The 21404-nt window shown below is 38.9% G+C and overlaps 1 protein-coding gene and 1 non-coding gene across 9 annotated transcripts in view; both read right to left on the reverse strand.

Annotated features, from left to right (window-relative positions):
• Nucleotides 1-21404, reverse strand: part of ZEB1 (zinc finger E-box binding homeobox 1) — a 192307-nt gene that overhangs the window by 36322 nt on the left and 134581 nt on the right. For all 8 annotated transcript variants that reach the window (XM_043883425.1, XM_043883421.1, XM_043883424.1 and 5 more), the window contains exon 2: nucleotides 18975-19175. In XM_043883425.1, the coding sequence (XP_043739360.1) occupies nucleotides 18975-19175 (201 nt within the window). The remainder of the gene's footprint in view (nucleotides 1-18974; nucleotides 19176-21404) is intronic.
• LOC122682344 lies at nucleotides 15037-15161 on the reverse strand. The gene has a single exon (XR_006337357.1). It is a non-coding gene; the product is annotated as a small nucleolar RNA U109 (small nucleolar RNA).

Raw genomic sequence — 21404 nt, forward strand, 5'->3', positions numbered from 1 at the left:
AGCATGAAAAACACTGTCTGAAGTGGATAATGATGGGATTAACTTCTGCTGAAGAATTCTCATTTTGTATCTGCTATCAGCAAAATGACAATTTAAAAATCCCTGGTCAAGTGTTAACAATACTGTATGAGAAACACTGGTATTTGCTAAGCATCTGAAAGTCTCCCATGTTTATTTTTTTTCTCTTCCTCCAAAGCATCTACTTAACCTAAAATAATAAACAGTGTGCCAAGTGGGTAATTACGATAGTAATATATTTATTATTGCATATGTGTGTTTGCTGTTTCTCCTCACATGAAAACTGAAGCAGGCAGAGCTATGACTTGCTAAGGTGGAAGGTAACACTGATTTTTAGTTATTTATTTTGGAGTTTTGTTTTTTTCTTTTTCAGTACTACATGGCATGTGGAACTTTCCCTGACCAGGGACTGAACCCATGCCCGCTACAGCGGAAGCCCAGAGTCTTAAACACTGGACCACCAGGAAAGCCCAAGGTATCACTGATTTTAAAGTTTAAAATGATATTTTGGACCTTATTAATTTTACTGCTTGCAGTGAAAGCTAACTTAAACACTGTCTGCAATTCAATTAAATTATTCCTTCGGCTGGAGTGAAATCTAGGCTACTTACATGAGAATGTAACATGTCAGCATCGGGTCCCATGCTTATTTACCACAGTTTGAAACCTGGAAGCCTCCAATCATCCCCTCTTTACTGGGGGCGGAATTTTTGTTCAACAACTAAAATCATGTCAACTAATGAAACAGAAATGGTGCTTGCGCTGGGCTGTCAGGTGGGTACTCTCCTCTCGCCAAAGATCACTGCCCGCAGTAGCCCCTCCCTGCTCCATCCAGGGACCAGCACGAGGGCATCTTGGAACAGGGGCTGTTCTAAATATTTCTCAAGCAACATTCTCCCTCATGTGTTCTGACCTTACTTCTAGTTTTAAGAAATATAAGAGGAATAAAGTAACTGAATCTACTTGTACCTAAGATTTTTTTTCTCCTATAAGACTTTATAATGTCAACATATTATGACTGACCAATCTAAGTGCAACTTAGGAAGGAAAACCAGAGTGCTCCTGAGGGTTTGGCTTTTAGTCTAAATACCAAAGCAAGTATCTAAAGGACAAACTGCAGGGTAATGAGACTTCAGTTTTTCAAAGAATGGCAAAAGATAGCTGAAGTCATGAAATGCTACTCAGCAATAAAAGGAACAAACTATTGATACATACAACTTCAATGAGTCACCAAAAGATTATGGAGAGTGAAAAAAGCCAATCCAAAGGTTATTACAAACTGCATTATTCCACTTATATAACATTAATGAAATGACAAAATTACAAAAATGGAGAATAGCTTAGTGGTTGCCAAGGTTAAGGATGGGCAGGAGGGGAAAGGAGGAGAGGACGGATTGTTTGAAGGCAAGTGGGGAGCCCTGTGGTCATGGATGCTCTGCATCTCACCTGTATCAACATTAATATCCTGGTTACAATATTGTACTACAGTTCTACAAGATGTTACCATTTGAAACTGGGTAAAAGGCACACAGACTCCCTGTATTATTTGTAAATCTACAATTGTGAATCTGTAATTATCTCAAAATGGAAAGTTTACTTTAAAAAAGTCAAAAGCAAATAGCACACATTTAGATCAAAGTAGACAGCACCTGTTCATTTTGCTGAAGGATGAAATTCCTAGTAAGTAAAAACAAGTATGACAGATGCACTTGATTTTAATTAGAAATGTAGATGCTTACTATCAATGGCGAGATAGAATAATTCAAAGTACAGGACTGATGATTTAACACATGTTCTAAATTCTAAAACTTGTATTTCTGAAATTAATACCAAGATGTTTCTAACCATTTCACATGTTTCTGTGGGGATATTTTGTAGCAAGCTAAGAAGGCACAGTGAGTGGCTAAGGGAGCCAGATTCTCCTTTTCTGCTCTTGTCTTTGTCTCGATGACACACACACACCAAGCACATTTAGACCTGCCTTTTTCTTTCTTTCTTTTTTTTATTCTCATACGGGGCCTTTTATTTTATTTTTATTTTTTATTTAATTTTTTTTTGTTTTTCTTTTTAAATTTTTTTTCTGTTTATTTTTATTAGACCTGCCTTTTTCTTAAAGCTATGTTCTCTGCTAGAACGCTGTTACCCATTCATCTGAGTAATTGCTACTAATCTGACTTCTTTGAAGCTCAGTTCACATGTCTCCCAGTTTGTGAGTCTTCCCTGACCCTGCTCTCTGCTAGCCCCACCCCACTGTCCCTGTTACAGGAGAGAAACCTATTACAGTAACACTGTCCGAAAAGCAAACACTGAGAAATTCCTGAAGTCAAACCTAAAGTATTCAAACTTTGATTAAGGATGAAATGTTTGTTTTACTGTATACTTTTTCAGAATGTTTCCAGATAGCTCCATCTTTCCTTCTTATATCCATTAGGTTCTACATATGTATCAATCTATTTTTGGTATAATTGTCCATCAACCTCCCAGTAAATATAATTCACAACCTCCAGGAAAACCTGTTAATGTAGACAATGGTAAATAAAAAACATGCCTGAAGTCAGCTTTGGTGAAGATGAAGATAGGCTACTTGTGTGTCCCACCAGATGCAGCTATAACACTTGGGAGAATGCATGGAGGGGCAGTGTGAAGACTCTGGAAGGTGAACCAGAGCAGGCAGGGGAAGAAGAGGGGGCCACTGAGCTGGAAGTGATTCCTCCCACCCTAGCCTGGGTTCAGGGTGGCTCAAAAGCCGGATATGGACACTGAAGCATGGAAGAAGTATGCTAGAAAAGCCCTCCAGTTTAGGCTTAGGGAGAAGGAAAGGGAGAAATATGGATTTTTCCATCTTTCATTTTGGCTCCCAGTCCCCAGGTCATCCCACAGTGGTGGGAGAGACCGTGGTGAAAGCAGGGGCCCCAGGGTACCTGAAAGCCAAGGGAGGGGCACCTTCTCCTCCAGCTAAAGGAACAGAGCCTGAAGAGGGTGGTACAAGCGTCCATTGAGCTCCCTCTCCCCATCTTCCTGCAGCTCCTCTCACAGTCATAGTTGTAGCAAGTATGCATGAGGTATGGTAGTAAAGTCCCAGGATTTTGGACAGAAGACTGAACAGGAGAGTCCTGAGGAGACCACTGAGAGGGAGGAGCATGGGGAAGCAACTGCACAGAGCTGTCTGTGGACTCCTGGGTGCATCCCACGTTTCCCTCATGTGGATCTGATCACAGACTCTGAGAATTGAAGCATGGGATAAGATCATTCCTCTGCATGGTACAGATCTGAGAAGCACTGCAAAGGCTTGAAAACCGAACTTATATTGGGACCACAACCCACAAAAAGCTGGTTGGAACTTACAGCCTGATACACTGAATTGCCTGCTAAACCGGAAGTACAGAAATTCTCCACAGGATTTAAATAACAACAAGAATCTCATAAGATAATACTCAAAAGTGTCCAGGATACAATCCAAAATTACTTGGCTTGCAAAGAACCAAGAAAACCACAGCTTCTATGGGAAAACGTGGCAACACTGAGATAACACAGATGTTGAAATTATAGGACAGCTTTTATAAAGGTTCTCCAAGAAGTTAAGGGTGAACACTCTTGAAAAGAGTAGAAGGAAAGTCTCAGCAAACTTGCATCAGCAAAGAGAAACTATAAAAAAAGAATCAAAAGAAAATTTTAGAAGAATACAGTAACAAAAAATTTAAAAAACCACTTGATAGGCTCAATAGTAAAATAGAGATGAAAGAGGAAATATTAGTGAACTTGATGACAGATCAATGAAAATTTCCTAATCTGAAAAGCAGAGTAAATGACTAAGAGAGTCTTAGATGGATAGGATAACAAGAAAATATCTTTCATGTCACTGAAATCACAGAAAGAGAAGAGAATGATATAGAAAAAACAATTTGAAAAAATGTCTAAAAACTTCCCAAATTTAACAGAAGACACAAATTAATAGGTTCAAGAGGTTAACTGAATCTCAAACAGGGTAAAGCCCTCCAAATCTAGGCCCATATCATCAAACTAACTCTGAAAACTAAAAAAAAAAACAACAAAAAAAACTTGAAAAGAGTAAGAGAAAATGATATAAGGGAACAATGATTGAAACGACAGCAAATTTATCATTAGAAATTAAGGATTCCTTAGGGAAGTGGAATGTTTTTAAAGTGCTAATAGAAAATAAAAGTCTCTCAACCCTAAATTTTACATTCAGTGAAAACATACTTCAGAACTGGAGGTAAAATAAAGATATTTGTAGATAAAAGAGAGCTAGCAGAGTTCACTGCCAAGAGACCTTATCTAAAAGAATTGCTACAAGAAGATCTTCAGAAAGAAGGGGAAATGATGTTAGAGGGAAACTTGAAATGTCAGGAATGAAGGAGAATATAAGAAATGACAACTACATTACAACTACAATATAAAGTAAGGAGGGCAATGGGATCCATGTGGGTGCAAGGTTTCTATATTTCACTTGGGGTAGTAAAATATTGATTCTAAGTAGACTGTGAAAAGTATGTAACATTCAAATCTACAGAGCAACTATTAAAAAAATCAATACAAAGAGATACAGTCAAAAATGAAATAAATAAGTGAAAATGGAATACTAAACCATATTCAAATGGTCCAAAAAAGACAGGAAAGGAATAGAAAAATGAAAAAACAAACAAACAAATAATATACAATTATAAACCTAAATCCAAATACCAAAAGTTACATTAAATATAAATGGTCTAAACAAGCCAATTAAGAGACAGAGATTTTAAAAACCAAGCTCCCTCTATAGCTCTCTACAAATATATCATTTATATATCATTTATCATAATATATAATATCATTTATAATATAAAGTCATTTCAAATATAATGATGTAGGTATGTTAAAAGTAAAAGGATAGAAAAAGATACCATGCAAACATTAATGAAAGGAAAGATAGGGTGATTATTTTAACATTAAAGTAGACTTTAGAGCTAAGAAAATTACCAGAGATACAGAGAAACATAATAAGTCAATTCACCAAGAAGATATAACCATCTTAAATACGTGTGAAACTAGCAAAGCTTCAAATCAGGAGACTGAGAGAACAGAAAGCAGATCTATGATTATAACTGGAGACTTCAATACTCCTCCTCACATTAACTGATAGAACAAGCAGAGAGAAAGTCAGCAATGATATAAAGAACTAGGCAGCATTAACAACCACTAGAACCAACTGACATTTATAGAACATTCAACCTGATCCTTTTTAAATGCACATAAAAGATTCAGGAAGACAGATCACATCCAGGATCATACAACAAAACAAATTTAAAAATATATATAAAATTTAAAGTACTGAGTTGGCCAAAACAACATACTTTTGGCCAGCCTAGTATGTTCTCTTAGCATAATGAATATAAACTACATATGTAGGAAAAAGAGGAAAAAAATTCTAAACACTTTGGAAATTAACACACTTCTAAGGAATCCCTGGGTCAAAGAGAAAAATGAAAAAGAAAATATAAAAACTTGTGGAATGTACCAAAAACAGTGCTTAAAGGGTAATTTACATTATTAAATGCCTATGTTATAAAATAAGGACTCAAATCAAAACTGTGCTACCATGGTAAACAGTGGGAGAAGAGAAAAATAAACTCAGAGAGAAGAATTAAGAACAGAAATCAATACAAGTGAAAAAAGAATAGATAAAATAGTAAAATGTTCTTTGAAAAGACCAAAAACAGTGACAGACATTAAAAAAGACAAAAAATGAGGGAAACTATAAATTTCTAATATCAGGAATGAAAAGGGGATCACTGTTTAGATCTTTGGCCCATTTTTTGATTGGGTCATTTATTTTTCTGGAATTGAGCTGCAGGAGTTACTTGTATATTTTTGAGATTAATCCTTTGTCTGTTTCTTCGTTTGCTATTATTTTCTCCCTATCTGAGGGCTGTCTTTTCACCTTGCTTATAGTTTCCTTTGTTGTGCAAAAGCTTCTAAGTTTCATTAGGTCCCATTTGTTTATTATTGCTTTTATTTCCAATATTCTGGGAGGTGGGTCATAGAGGATCTTGCTGTGATTTATGTCGGAGAGTGTCTTGCCTATGTTCTCCTCTAGGAGTTTTATAGTTTGTGGTCTTACATTTAGATCTTTAATCCATTTTATTTTTGTGTATGGTGTTAGAAAGTGTTCTAGTTTCATTCTTTTACAAGTGGTTGACCAGTTTTCCCAGCACCACTTGTTAAAGAGGTTGTCTTTTTTCCATTGTATATCCTTGCCTCCTTTGTCAAAGATAAGGTGTCCATAGGTTCATGGATTTATCTCTGGGCTTTCTATTCTGTTCCATTGATCTATATTTCTGTCTTTGTGCCAGTACCATACTGTCTTGATGACTGTGGCTTTGTAGTAGAGTCTGAAGTCAGGCAGGTTGATTCCTCCAGTTCCATTCTTCTTTCTCAAGATTACTTTGGCTATTCGAGGTTTTTTGTATTTCCATACAAATTGTGAAATTATTTGTTCTAGTTCTGTGAAAAATACCGTTGGTAGCTTGATAGGGATTGCATTGAATCTATAGATTGCTTTGGGGGTAGTATAGCCATTTTGACAATATTGATTCTTCCAATCCATGAACACGGTATGTTTCTCCATCTGTTTGTGTCCTCTTTGATTTCTTTCATCAGTGTTTTATAGTTTTCTATGTATAGGTCTTTTGTTTCTTTAGGTAGACATTTCTCCAAAGAAGACATACAGATGGCTAACAAACACATGAAAAGAGGCTCAACATCACTCATTATCAGAGAAATGCAAATCAAAACCACAATGAGGTACCATTACACACCAGTGAGGATGGCTGCTATCCAAAAGTCTACAACCAATAAATGCTGGAGAGGGTGTGGAGAAAAGGGAAACCTCTTACACTGTTGGTGGGAATGCAAACTAGTACAGCTGCTATGGAGAACAGTGTGGAGATTTCTTAAAAAACTGGAAATAGAACTGCCATATGACCCAGCAATCCCACTTCTGGGCCTACACACCGAGGAAACCAGATCTGAAAGAGACACGTGTACCCCAATGTTCATCGCAGCATTGTTTATAATAGCCAGGACATGGAAGCAACCTAGATGCCCATCAGCAGACAAATGGATAAGGAAGCTGTGGTACATATACACCATGGAATATTACTCAGCCATTAAAAAGAGTTCATTTGAATCAGTTCTAATGAGATGGATGAAACTGGAGCCCATTATACAGAGTGAAGTAAGCCAGAAAGATAAAGACCATTACAGTATACTAACACATATATATGGAATTTAGAAAGATGGTAATGATAACCCTATATGCAAAACAGAAAAAGAGACACAGATGTACAGAACAGACTTTTGGACTCTGTGGGAGAAGGCGAGGGTGGGATGTTTCGAGAGAATAGCATCGGAACATGTATATTATCTATGGTGAAACAGATCACCAGCCCAGGTGGGATGCATGAGACAAGTGCTCGGGCCTGGTGCACTGGGAAGACCCAGAGGGATCGGGTAGAGAGGGAGGTGGGAGGGGGGATCAGGATGGGGAATACATGTAAATCCATGGCTGATTCATGTCAATGTATGACAAAAACCACTACAATACTGTAAAGTAATTTGCCTCCAACTAATAAAAATAAATGAAAAAAATTTTTAAAAAAAGGGGGATCACTGCAGAGCCAGAAGATATTAAAAAAGGGCTATGAGTTCAAGAAGTAAACATTAAGATATACATTTCTGACTCTTAAAGAAGAGTTTATTCATTTTTTTTTTAATGGAAGTATTAAATTGCTATGGATTTCACATATGAATGGTGTTTAAAAACGTCATTTTTAATGTGCTAGAAATCAGATTGTTTGTAATTACACTTAAATGAAAAATTTTACATATCCATTATGAAATCTGTGAGGCAGTTCATAATCAGTTTGTAAAATATAAATTTGGAGGATAATAACAGTAGTTAGGGTAGCTGTGAAGATTACATCACTACAGTATATGCTTAGTATTGTACCAGACATTCAGTAAGTGCTATGTAATTGTGAGCTATTTTCCTTAAAGCAGTCTTGTAAGGTTAACATCTCTTAACACACATGAATTTGAAAACTTTTAAATGGACTATATCCTCAAAAACTAGAAATTACTGCAAGTCATCCAAGATCAAATGGCTAATCTGAATATTCCTGTAATTGTTTTAAAAATTTAATTTGTAGTTTAAAATCTTTCCCCCCAAATAATAGAAAATTCTAGGTCAGAATGTAAGTCCACTTTAAGTTTTACCAGACATTTACTGAACAGCACTTAAATAATATTTTTAAGAAAACAGAAGAGAAAGGAAGACTTTCCTATTAATTTTATGAGGCCCATATGACCTTGATACCAAAACCATGTTACAATATTACAAAAAAACAAACCAACCAACCTATCGACCAGAATCTCTCATGAACATTGGCACAAAAATCTTCAACCAAAAATTACCAAGTCATATTCAGCAATATATGAAAACACAATGACTCAGAGGGGCTTTCCAGATAATCTAAAGCTAGTTCAATACTGGAAAGTCCATTAATGCATTTCACTGTGTTAACAGGCTGAAGAAGCAAAACCACATGATCATATCAACTGACAGAGAAAAAGCATTTGAAAAAATCTGACATCTATTCATGATGAAAACTCTCAACAAACTAGAGATGAAAATGGTTTCATAAAGAACATCTACAATAAATCCACAGTTAACATTATATTTTAAAGCAAAAGACCACATACTTTCTTTCCCTCTAAGACTGGGAAAATGTCCACTCTTACCACTCCTGGCATTTTCTAATAAAAAGAAATAAATGGTATACAGACTAGAAAGGAAGAAAAACAACCCCAATTTGAAGAGAAAACTGTCTACATAGAAATCTTAAGAATCTCCAAAGAATTTTTAGAACTAGCAAGTCTGCAGGATACAAGGGCAACACACAAAATTCAATCATATTGCCCAATCATGTAACCCTGATTAATGAGAAGGAACAAATGGAAGCTTAAAAACAAAATATTCACAATAGCTTTTCCCTTCAAAAATGTAAGACAGAGGTTTAAGTCTCTCAAAACATGTTAATGATCTGCATTTTGAAACTATAAAATACTAATGTAAGAAATCAAAGAATACCTATACAGATTAAAAAAAAATCAACATCCAAAAATCAGTTGCATTTCTATATAGTGATACCACATGAAATAAAGAAATAAATGAAATCTTGTTTACAATAGCATCAAAACTAACAAATACATACGAATAAATTTAACCAAAGAAATAAAAGCACTAAATGCTGTGAGGCAATTTTCCTCCAATTAAAAAATAAAAACACAATTTCATTTAAAAAGCTGTAAAACACTGATGAAAGAAATTGAAAACACAAATAAGTGGAAGGATATCTTGTTTTCATGAACTAGAAGAATTAATACTGTTAAATATCCATACTACCCAGAGCTATTTGTAGATTCAATGCAATCCCCATCCAAATTCCAATAGCATTTTTTACAGAAACAGAAAATAAAAAATCCTAAAATTTATGTGAAATTACAAAAGATCCTGAATAGCCAAACAATCTTGAGTAATAAGAACAAAGCTGGAGGTATCACACTTGCTGATTTCAAACTATACTATAAAACTATAGTAATAAAAACATGTGGTACTGGCATTGAAAACACATAGACTAATGGAAAAGAATCAAAGGCCCAGAAATAAACCCATGTATACACTAAAGTCAACGAATACTTGACAAGGGAGCCAAGAAAGCTCAATAGGCAAAAGGTGGTCTCTTCAATCGATGGTGTTGGAAAAAGTGGACAGTCACATGTAGAAGAATGAAGCTAGCCCTATCTCATATCACTATCAAACATTAACTCAAAACGGGTTAAAGACTTCAATGTGAAACATGAAACCATAAAAATCCTGGAAGAAAATATAGGGGAAAAAACTCCCTGACATTGATCTTGGCAGTGATTTTCTAGATATGACACCAAAGCACAAGTAAAAACATAAAAAATAAAGGAATACATCAAACTAAAAAAGCTTCTGCACAGCAAAAGAAATGATTAACAAAATGAAAGGCAACCTGTGCGGCAGAAAAAAGTATCTGCAAACCATATAAGTGAAAAGGGGTTAATATTCAAAATGTACAGGGAACTTCTAAAACTTGATAGTAAAAAAGCAAATAATGACTTAAAAATGGGCAAAGGACCTGAATGAGCTTCCCTGGTGGCTCAGTGGTAAAGAATCCACCTGCCAATGTGGGAGACGTGGGTTTGATCCCTGGGTTGGGAAGAGTCCCTGGAGGAGGAGATGGCAACCCACTTCAGTATTCTTGCCTTGGAAATCCCATGAACAGAAAAGCCTGGAAGGCTACAGTTCATGGGGACGCAGAGTCAGGCAGGACTTAGTGACTGAGCGCACACAAAGGCCCTGAACAGACTGTTTTTTTGTTTTTTGTTTCCCCCAAAGACGACATACAAATGGCAAAGAAATACACATGAGAAGGTGTTCAATATCGCTTATCATCAGGGAAATGTAAATCAAAACCATAATGAGATACCACTTCACACCTGTTAGAAAGGCTGTCATCAAATAGACAAGGTGTTGGTGATGTGGAGAAAAGGGAACCCTTGGTGCACTATTTGGAATGTAACCTGGTGCCGCCACTATGAAAAACAGTATGGAGGTTCCCCAAGAAAATTAAAAACAGAACTACCATGTGATCCAGAAATCCTACTTCTGAGTATGTATCTGAAGGAAAAGAAATTACTATCTCAAGAAGTATCTGTACTCCTATGTTCACTGCAGCATTATTTATAATAGCCAAGGCATGGTGTCAGCATGACCTGATGAAGGTGGCATTAACCTTCATCACCTGGTTAAGATGCTGTCTGTCAGGTTTATTTATACCAGTTATTATGCCTTTCTTTATAATTTTCTGGTGGGGAAATACTTTGAGATTATGCAAATATCTTTTTCCTCATGTTACTGGCACCCACTAACTTTAGCAACCATTGACGGCTCTTGCCCACAATTACCAAGGTGTTTGCCTAATGGTGATTTTCCACTCCCCTGATTACTTCTTAGTTTACAACTAGAATTATACTATAAGGAAGAGCTTTCCCTTCTCCTCCATGTATTTAAGTATTTGTATCCATATGGATGCACTGACATTTATTTCATTTCATAGATTATAATCCAATACTATCATTTATTTTGCTGCCAAAATTGTTGTAGATTTGGCCATGGGGCGTTCCTTCAAGTTAGCTCTTGTGTCTCTTGATATGCCTTCATAAATGTTTTTTAGCACTTTCTTACTCATGTTCCAGGCTTATCTTACATTTCCTCTCCCGTGGTTCCAGAATCAGTCATTTCTGCAAGGAGTCCTGCTACGGTCATTCTGCAGATCTGGGCGCTGGATACGCTTACTGCTGCTGTTTGTCACTGCCGCCCTGCCTTCTCAGCAGACAGAGCTGGGAGACACGCGTGTGTACTTTCTTATTTGTCTTCATAGACGTTAAGAACCATGAGATCACACTAATACCTCTGATTTCAATCAGACACCACAGGGTTTATCCCAGCCTCCTTTCTTCCCCTTGTGTGTAACTTCCTGCTGACAGTGAGAAACCTGGGTCTCCTTATCCTCAACACAGTTACTGATTTGTTCAATTTCAGAGTACACTATATACATAAAGTAGTCTCAAAATTATGCATACCTCTGTAAGTAGCACTTTTATTAGGGAAATCGGGGACAGGAAGGGGTGTGTGACGCTTTTCTGAGTGTCTTCCTGCACCTTTACAGCCAGGACAATCCGCCCCTCCCCCAAATAAATCACCCAGCAGACAGAACATAAAATGAAATAGAGATTTAGCAAGGGAACCTAGCTGTATCACAAATGAATTACACGACACACCGAAGGGGAGGGGGAAGACAAGAACCTAAGTAACTTGGAAATCAATACCTGGAACATGTGTTGTAGAGCTGACGACACAGGAGTATAGAGTGACGACACACTGCTCTCCGTCCAGGCACACGTCTGACTGGCTGGGATTTTTCAGGAGGGCAGTGGGCACAGCTGAGGTTCCCACTGTAGGTAGAGCCCAGACTCCTCCCCCTGGGCCACCTCATAATGCTTATGCATTTAGTCACTCAAATGCTAGTGCTGCACATTTAGTGCAAATGGAGTTGGATCCCGTTATGAGCAGAGCTAAACAAAGACCTCTGCGGTCATCTGGCCCAGTTTTTTCATTTTATAGATGCAAAAGTGGCACTCAGGAGACACAGCAGTACAAAGAAGACAAGAAGCTGCGTGGTGAGCTTTTCCACATCACACACCACCTTTGGTTGAAAAAGGTTCCAAAGGGTAGGTGAGGCTAAATCTTGAGACGAGGATAATTTGGTTCAATACTGAGTTATTTAGTGATGGAGGCATTCTTTGCATAGATTATTTATTGTATTTTATTATAGTGTTAGTTGCTTAATTGGAGAAGGCAATGGCAACCCACTCCAGTACTCTTGCCTGGAAAATCCCATGGACGGAGGAGCCTGGTAGGCTGCAGTCCATGGGGTTGCTAGGAGTCGGACACGACTGAGTGACTTCAGTTTCACTTTTCACTTTCATGCATTGGAGAAGGAAATGGCAACCCACTCCAGTATTCTTGCCTGGAGAATCTAAGGGATAGGGGAGCCTGGCAGGCTGCTGTTTATGGGGTTGCACAGAGTCGGACACGACTGAAGTGACTTAGCAGCAGCAGCAGCAGCAGTTGCTTAATCGTGTCCGATTCTTTGCGACCCCATGGACTGTAGTCCACCAGGCCCCCCTGTTCATGGAATTCTCCAGGCAAGAATACTGAAGTGGGTTGCCATTCCCTTCTCCAGGAGATCTTACTGACCCAGGGATCAAAGCCAGGTATCCTGCATTGCAGGTGGATTCTTTATTGTCTAAGCTGCCATTTTATTGTAACTTATACTCAAAAAAGCTTTATTGCTATAACTGTAAGATCAGACTTTTGTATGTTTTTATCTTAAAGAAGTTTTCATTGACTTGGCATTTTTGTCAACATGTGCATTTCTATAGAGGTTAAAAATTTTCAAGTCAGAAAAATGGTTAAGTCACTCTCGAGATCATTTTAAGGCATTAAGAGATAGCCAGTCCATTAAATGATACTGTATACCATTGGATTAGTTTCATGTAATTTTTAAAAGCTAAAGGAATAAAAGGTCTATGAAACAGGTGTCCTGAAAGAGCATGCATATTTAAAAACGTTTAACTGACACAAGCATGAGAGCTTCTGGCTGAACCACAAGGAGCTCTTGTCAGATAAATATGATATGCTGGAACACTGCCAAGTTACACTAGCTTTCCTACCAAAAAAGAGTGAAGTTTATGTCTTTTAAGACAACAGGACTTAATGAATCTAGAAATCTCATTCTTAGATGTGAACATGTCTTAGTTTATTTAGTTTTATAATGAAAACATTGTTTCTCTTAATCCTTCTAAGAACTTGATCCTAACTTGAGACCTCATTCACAGGTAAGATTTTAAAAGGCATTTATGGCATAATTAACATTTTGATAGCATATAATATTTCCCAGTACACTTAAGATTGACAATTTGTACTCTGGTTGCAAATCTGTTACCAGTTTCACGTGCTCATCTCTGCCCCAGGTGAATGTCATTGCCTGCTTTCTTCACTATTTCCCCTTTTCTTAGTCTTTCAGGAAACCAACTGGCATAGACAGTGTGGCTCCTGTAGCTTACTTCTTTGGCTTTTTGCTTGTTGTACCTTGGGTAGTGGCTGATTAATAGGACGCACCAACAAGTAAAGAACACCGAGCAGCAGTGGAGCTGGGCCTCCTGACAGCACAGAAGCTAAGGGGACCCGGCCGGGGACCATCTGCCCCCGGTGCCGGCTCCTCTGGCCGTAACTCAGGTGCTCTGTTTCTGCTCCGGGAGCAGGCTGGTTTGGTCAACCAGGTCCAATGTGACAGATAATTTTTCAAATTCAGCCACAAGGACCATCCTGAGGAGTCATAAAACAATTCAAGGGTAGAACTGCTCTGGATCTGAGGCCTCATTACATAAACCTTCAGTGGAATGCATGATTAAAGGTCGGTTAATTGTAACCAACTGAATGAACCATTAAAAATTACTAACCTGGATATTCATGAAGTTAAATTAATTTACAGAGGATTCTGAACCAATAGTCCAGCAAAAAGTCTGGGCAGCCTTGCATCCCTGGGCAGGGCTGCAGATCAGCTGTGCATCTTTTTGCAGATGAAATTTTAAACTCCCATTGTTTACCAGAGGAATGGTTTTACACTTACTGGCTTGTTCTACCTGGTCAGGCAAGATTGTTTTGAACATGGTGTGACACACATAAACCTTATTTAACGAGGTGAGGTTAAGCCCAGAACTAGCACTTTATGTAGTCTGTTTATGAAATGAATGTATCTTCAAATTGAGGGCTCATTTTTTAGAGAAGTTTTCATTAGTTTTCACTATCTTCATAGCATGTTCTCTAAACAATGCACACTGAACAACTGTGGCTCAAATGAACAATTATGTTCAGGTAGGAATTAATGTGCAATTCCCTGTGACTTGGGTATCAAATTTACCATAAGATTTGGTCAAATATAACTTGAGGGAGCTTATACACAATACAAATTAGAAAGTATTGACATTTACTCCATTTCATTCATTTTATCTACCCCTGCTCATGTTTTCCACTTTGTCATCACACATAATTGAGAAAATCTGGACAAGAAGGATATTCTATTGCATGTGGCCATATGTTCACTCTCGTCATTGTGCTTTCTTCCTTCCTGATAGCCCAAGATTTCTTCTCTGTCATTTCCTTTTTATTCAGAGGCTGCTTTCAGACATTCGTTTAGGGAAGGTGTGCTGGGGACAAACCCTCTCCATATTCCTTCATTTGATTTCTTCTTCATCTTTGAAAGATCTCTTCTCTGGATACAGAATCCCAGGGTTGACATTTTCTTTTAATGCAGGAGAAATATACTACTACTCAACTTCTACTATAAGGCTGGCAGCCCTGAGAACGCCTTTTTAATGTAGCATGTATTCCTGCTTCCAAAGGAATGAGGAGCAGACACGTCCATGTGCAAGACAATTCTTTTCTTTAGCATTTGAGGTCTCCTGTTTCTGGCTGGCTCCATGATTTCCTATGAGAAATTTTTGGCACTTAAACTGTTTCCCCCTAAAGGTATATGTACCTTCTTTCTCTGCTTTCAGGATTCTTTCTTTGGCTTTAGTTTGCTTATGACACACTGTGACCTGGGTCTCCTTGGATTTATCCTGTTTGGGATGCAGGCTCCTGTCTTTTTGCTGCATTTGGGAAAATTGCAGCCATTATTTCTTGGAATAAGTTTTCAGGCTCCTCCTCTTCTCCTGGAATTCTGATGACAGGCACATGGGACCCAGCGGAGTGGCTCAGGCTCGGCTACATTCTGCAGCCTGGCTCTGCTGTTCACAAGGGACGCAGGCTCTATCCCCACGACTACATCGCTGATGCCTTCTGCGTCCTCCCGCACGGCTATGGGGTCTGTGTGCTGAGGCTCTGAATTTCAGTCACTGTATTTTTCAGTTCTAAATCTTCCATCTGGTGCTTCCTTATATTTTTATTTCTCTGTGAAGACTGCATTTTTTCATTTGAAGCACGCTCACGATTGGGAGCTGAAGCGCTTTTATCATGACGATCCATGTCAATAATTCTAGCATCTCTGCCACCCCAGTGTTGGTGCTTGTTAACTGTCTTTTCTGCTTCAGTGGAGACTTTCCAATGAGTGAATTGTGAATGACACTTGGGACATTCGGTTATTCTGCTGGGACACAGAGACCGTAGATCTCCCGTGGGAAGGTGTTCAGGGTGTCATTCCGGGCCATGGCGGGCAGGTCTGGGCTCCTCCCTCAGCCTCTATTCCTGCCTGGGGAGAAAGCCGGCTCTTTATGGCTAAATGGGTGGGATCTAGGCTCCCACCAGGCTCTTCTGATTCCACTCTGGCTCAGGGGGCGAGGGTGTCTTATCATTGCCCCACATGGCTTCCACTGACATCATGGGTGGTGCAGGGTGGAAGCTGTGAGTCCCCATCAGGCTTCCCAGCAGGAGAGGGCAAGATGCCTATCACCACTGTGGGGAGGCGGAATGGAAGGCCAGGTTTCCACGTGGTTTCCAGGGCATGTCCACTGTCACTGCTGCTGAGAGGGGAGCAAAGCCCCATCTCCCTAGTTGGTCTCTGACATCACCACGGCAGGGGGGGTGTGTGTGCCCTGCTCAGTCGATGCCAAAGCCTGGGATCCCCACTGGTGGGCATGGGCCACAGGGCTGCAGTCTTCCTGTGGCTGGACTAGAGCAGTTGGTGTGCACAGCCTTCTTCTTACCAAGTGTTGAGGTTCTGATCCCCAGGGGACTCACTACTGACTGGCTTGTTCCTTGGGTCCTAGGAAATCTGCCCATCTTCTCTCCACCTTCCACAGTCTTCTTGGGTTTGTTTACATGTAATATCCAGAGGTTCTGGCTGTACTTAGCATGAGAAACAGGGAAAAATATGCATTTCATTTCCCTAGAAGCAGAGGTCTCTATAGTTTTTTTTTAAAAGAGTTAATAAGGGACTAGGTGATTATCTTATTTTACTGCTTCCCAGATGCCTTATACATGGGCCAGCCCAGAAAACTCCTTAATCTCTATTCATATTTTACATAAGAAATGTTTAAGAAAATAAAAAAAGCAAAGTGTCACTCAGAAGGAACTTCCAGGTTGCTCTGATTTCAAAAGTATATTTACAAAAAGCAGGAGAAATATCACCTAACCCAGATTGAATACAGGAGTTTAGACAATGTAAGGTCCAAATGTCAGGAAGATAAACTGAAGAAGAACTGGAGCTCTCAAATTGAGTCTAGGAGGATGCAGTCAAGCTGGGCTACATGGGCCCTGGTCTGCTATGTGGCATAGTCTGGATTCAAATCCCGCAGGCAACCAGGAACATGAAAATTAGCTGTGATCTTCTCTTCCAGAAAGTATGAAGCTCAAGAACCAAAAGAAACTAAAAACTCAGGATAGAGAGATCATGGTACAAAAACACTTGGGTTTCCTGGCTTGTACAAAATTATTTTCAGAAAATACAAAAAGTCTTTGAAAATAAATCACTGACCTGACCACTACTCATGATCTTTGAGGGACAGTGGAGACTAGGAGAGGTGGACAAAGTCATTCAGTTTGCATATTGTTCCTTTTGAAACTACAGGTCAGAGATGTTTAACTTCCCTCTGGACAATGTGTTCTAGAATAGATTATGTAAGGTACTGTGCGTGTGTATCTGCACTAAAGAATAAAAAAAAAAAAAAAAAAAAAACCAACACAACACTGACCCTGAGCACTCAGGATGGGTTCAGTAAAAGAAAAGTCATATAAACTGGCCTCATATCCATTTTTTACCTTATTCCTAGGAGGCATGATCTCATATGATATTTACTTTTGAAGACATGGATGGCAGAAAGTGAAGAGGAACTAAAGCACCTCTTGATGAAGGTGAAAGAGGAGAGTAAAAAAGCTGGCTGAAAACTCAACATTCAAAAAACTAAGATCATGGCATCTGGTCCTATCACTTTATGGCAAATAGATGGGAAAAAAACAGTAACAGTGACAGACTATTTTCTTGGGTTTCAAAATCACTGTGGATGGTGACTGCAACCATGAAATTAAAAGATGCTTGTTTCTTGGAAGACAAGCTGTGACAAAATCTAGACAGCGTATTAAAAAGCAGAGACATCACTTTGCCAACAAACGTCCAGATACTCAAAGCTATGGTTTTTCCAGCAGTCATGAACGGATGTGAGTTGGACCATAAAGAAGGCTGAGCACCGAAAAATTGATGCTTTTGAACTGTGGTGCTGGAGAAGACTCTTGAGAGTCCCCTGAATAACAAGGAAATCAAACCAGTCCATCCTAAAGGAAATCAACCCTGAATTTTCACTGGAAGGACTGATGGTGATGCTCCAATATTTTGGCCACCTGATGCAAAGAGCCAACTCCTTGGAAAAGACCCTGATGCTGGGAAAGATTGAAGGCAGGAGAAGGGGATGACAGAGGATGAGATGACTAGATGACATCACCAGCTCAAAGGACATGAGTTTGGGCAAACTCTGGGAGACCGTGAAGGACAGGGAAGCCTGGCATGCTGCAAGTCCATAGGGTTGCCTAATGTGATATGACTTAGTGACTGAACAACAACAAAAAAATACAAAAATATAATATGTTGGCTTCTAAGCAGATTCTCCACTTGAGGTCATGATATGAAATTAAAGTCAGGTTTAACTATATCAACAGTGTATGAAAAGCTTGATTCTGCTTATAAAAAACTAACAAAATTCAATATATTATATAGCTCAATATACTAAATGCAAGTATGGTTGAAATAACTGTTATTCTACTTCAGAAACTACTTTTTGGTAAGTTGAATGGGCCGGTCCATGGCCTTTTAGGAACCAGGCTGCACAGGAGGAGGTAAGCGGCAGGCAAAGGAATGAAGCGTCATCTGCATTTACAGCCGCTCCTCATCGCTTGTGTTACCGCCTGAGCTCCACCTCGTTACCGCCTGAGCTCCACCTCCTGTCAGATCAGCAGAGGCATTAGATTCTCAAAGGAGTGTGAACCCTACTGCGAATTGTGCATGTGAGGATCGAGGTTGCGCACTCCTTATGAGAATCCTCCAGAAACACCCGCCCCCCCAACACACACCGGTCCATGGAAAAATGTCTTCCATGAAACTGGTCCCTGGTGCCAAAAAGGTTGGGGACCACTGGATTAACAAGACAAATAAACTGTAGTTCATTTCAAACTTATCATCCAGTTTATCATTTCAGTTAATACACTTTTTAAAAAAACCCAGAGAATAGAATATTATGAGAAAAACTGAACTCACCATCGTCCTCCCAGCAGCTCTTTGCGCTCCCTTCTCTTGCGCTGCTCCCGGGCAACACTGTCTGGTCTGAGGGCAGGTCATCGTCTGGCACGCCGCCTTCACAGTCGGCTGCATCTGTGATGCTTTCTTCTTCCACAATATGGAGTTTGTCTTCATCGTCTGAATCTGAGTTTGTTTCTACCACAGTATTATAATTTGTAACTGTAATACAAACAAGAAACAATCAATCAAAACCAACTAGTATAAAAATAAGTTTTTACACCTTAGTAAAAAGAAATTTTAAGAAGTGCTTAAAATAGATTGTCACTCAATAAAAGTTTATTTTAGACTGTAAAATGTAAACAACTAATGTATTTGATAACATGCATACATATAGCACTTAGTAGATACACAAAAAAGGCAAATAATAGTAGCCATGCCTAGTGAACACTTAATTGTATGTACAGGTGTTTTATAAAGAATAACTAATTTGATTCTTACAGCAACATTTTAGCAACCCTATGAACAGAGGATCTATCTACTGCCTACTGCTTATAGCCCTATTTTACAGAAGTGGGAACCAAGACACAGGGAAGGTCACTTGTCCATCTAGGAAGTGGCAGGGCAGGGATTTGAACCCCAGGAGTCTGGCTCCATATTCTGTGTTCTTAAACACTCCATCAAACATCTTTGCCAGTTATAGAAAGCTTATGTTACATGATACTGCTTAGGTGGAATGAGGGCTTCAAATCTTTCGAGTACTACAAATTAAGACAAGAGTTCATCTTCCCTAATAAAACGGCAATGCAACATCAAGTTTAACAGTATTCTCAAGTTGTCAATTAGGTCCAGGCATTTTCGATTAATCCCATACCAGCTTTAGAAAGAATCACCCAATATAACCCAATTTCCACATAATTCAGACATGATTTAAGTGATGTTTATATGTAAATAATGTTTATATGCAAGTCAAAAAAGAAACCTAATGTTCACTTTTCAAATGGGCATCTTTTCTACCTTTTCAATGAACTTCAATAAAGTTTAACACCAGCATTATAAAGATATATAATTATTCTGAATGACCACAGCTCACAGAACCAAAACAAATAATATAGTCCAGTCAATATTTTTCCTCCAGAGTCATCGTAAGAGTCACTCTAACTGGATTAATTATTTAGAACTTCACTGGATATGATCACTGGAATAGCTCTTTTCAACGATCTGCAGGGTGGTTGTTACTTGCTAAAATTGAAGGGGAAAAAAATAAGCTTTGTTCATGTAGCTAAACATTAATTGCTTTTAATTATTCTTTCCATTTTTCCCTTAAAATTTCCAATCATTCTTGAAAGAACATAATCATCTAAATGCTTAAATGACATGGGCTATATATATATGTACACACCCCTCCCCATATAAACACACATAGACACACACACACCCAAGAACACAAAAGAAGAAACACAATCTAAAAGTAGGGGTGTGTATGTCAAGGTAGGAACTAATAACCAAAAGTCTCAAAAACTACTTTAACAGACCTGGGGAAGACCCCTCTGTCCCAAAGAATACCAGAGGTACCCTTCTGCCCACATTAGGAACTCTTCCGTATCTGAGGAAAAATATCAAGTCTTGTGTCTTTAATACTTTGGAATAAATACATTTCCCCAGATCATTCCCCAGAGCAAATAGTTTTCTCTCTAGTTGTAATGTAAAAGTAATAATGTCACTGTAAAAAATTCACACAATACAAAACATATAAAATTAGTAAAAGCCCCCTCCTCCAATTTTTCCTTCCTCAACCCACTCTTTCAAGGTAAAAATAACAGAAAGATTTATTAATCAATTTATGCACTAGGTAGACATGATACTTGGAGAAGGAAATGGCAACCCACTTCAGTATCCTTGCCGGGAGAATCCCATGGACGGAGTAGCCTGGTGGGCTGCAGTCCCTGGAGTCGCAAAGAGTTGGGCACGACTGAGTGACTAATACACACACACAGACATGATACTAAGCATTTTATACGATGCTGCTGCTGCTAAGTCACTTGCAATGCTACAGACTGTATCCTCTGGCATGGATTCTATCCATGGGATTCACCAGGCAAGAATATTGGAGTGGGCTGCCATGCCCTCCTCCAGGGGATCTTCCTGACCCAGGGATCGTACCGTCGTCTCTTGTGTACTACATTAGCAGGTGGATTCTTGACCCCTAGCACCAGCTGGGAAGCCCATTCTATACACTTTATGCTATTAACTGTAATGCAGACCTCAGCCCGCACACGTCTACTGACTATAAGCCCTGTGTGTCAGTGTGTGCACGCGCGTCTGACAAGCACATACGGCTCACATCATACTGCTCTGCCACGCAGTTTCTGTGCCACGTAGTAACGTATCCCGGAAACTTTTCTATGCGAGGCTCTATGGAGTTGTCTCACTTTCCTCTCAACGGCTACA

Source organism: Cervus elaphus, chromosome 23 (assembly GCF_910594005.1).
Source record: "Cervus elaphus chromosome 23, mCerEla1.1, whole genome shotgun sequence".
In the NCBI taxonomy this organism is placed as follows: Eukaryota; Metazoa; Chordata; class Mammalia; order Artiodactyla; family Cervidae; genus Cervus; species Cervus elaphus.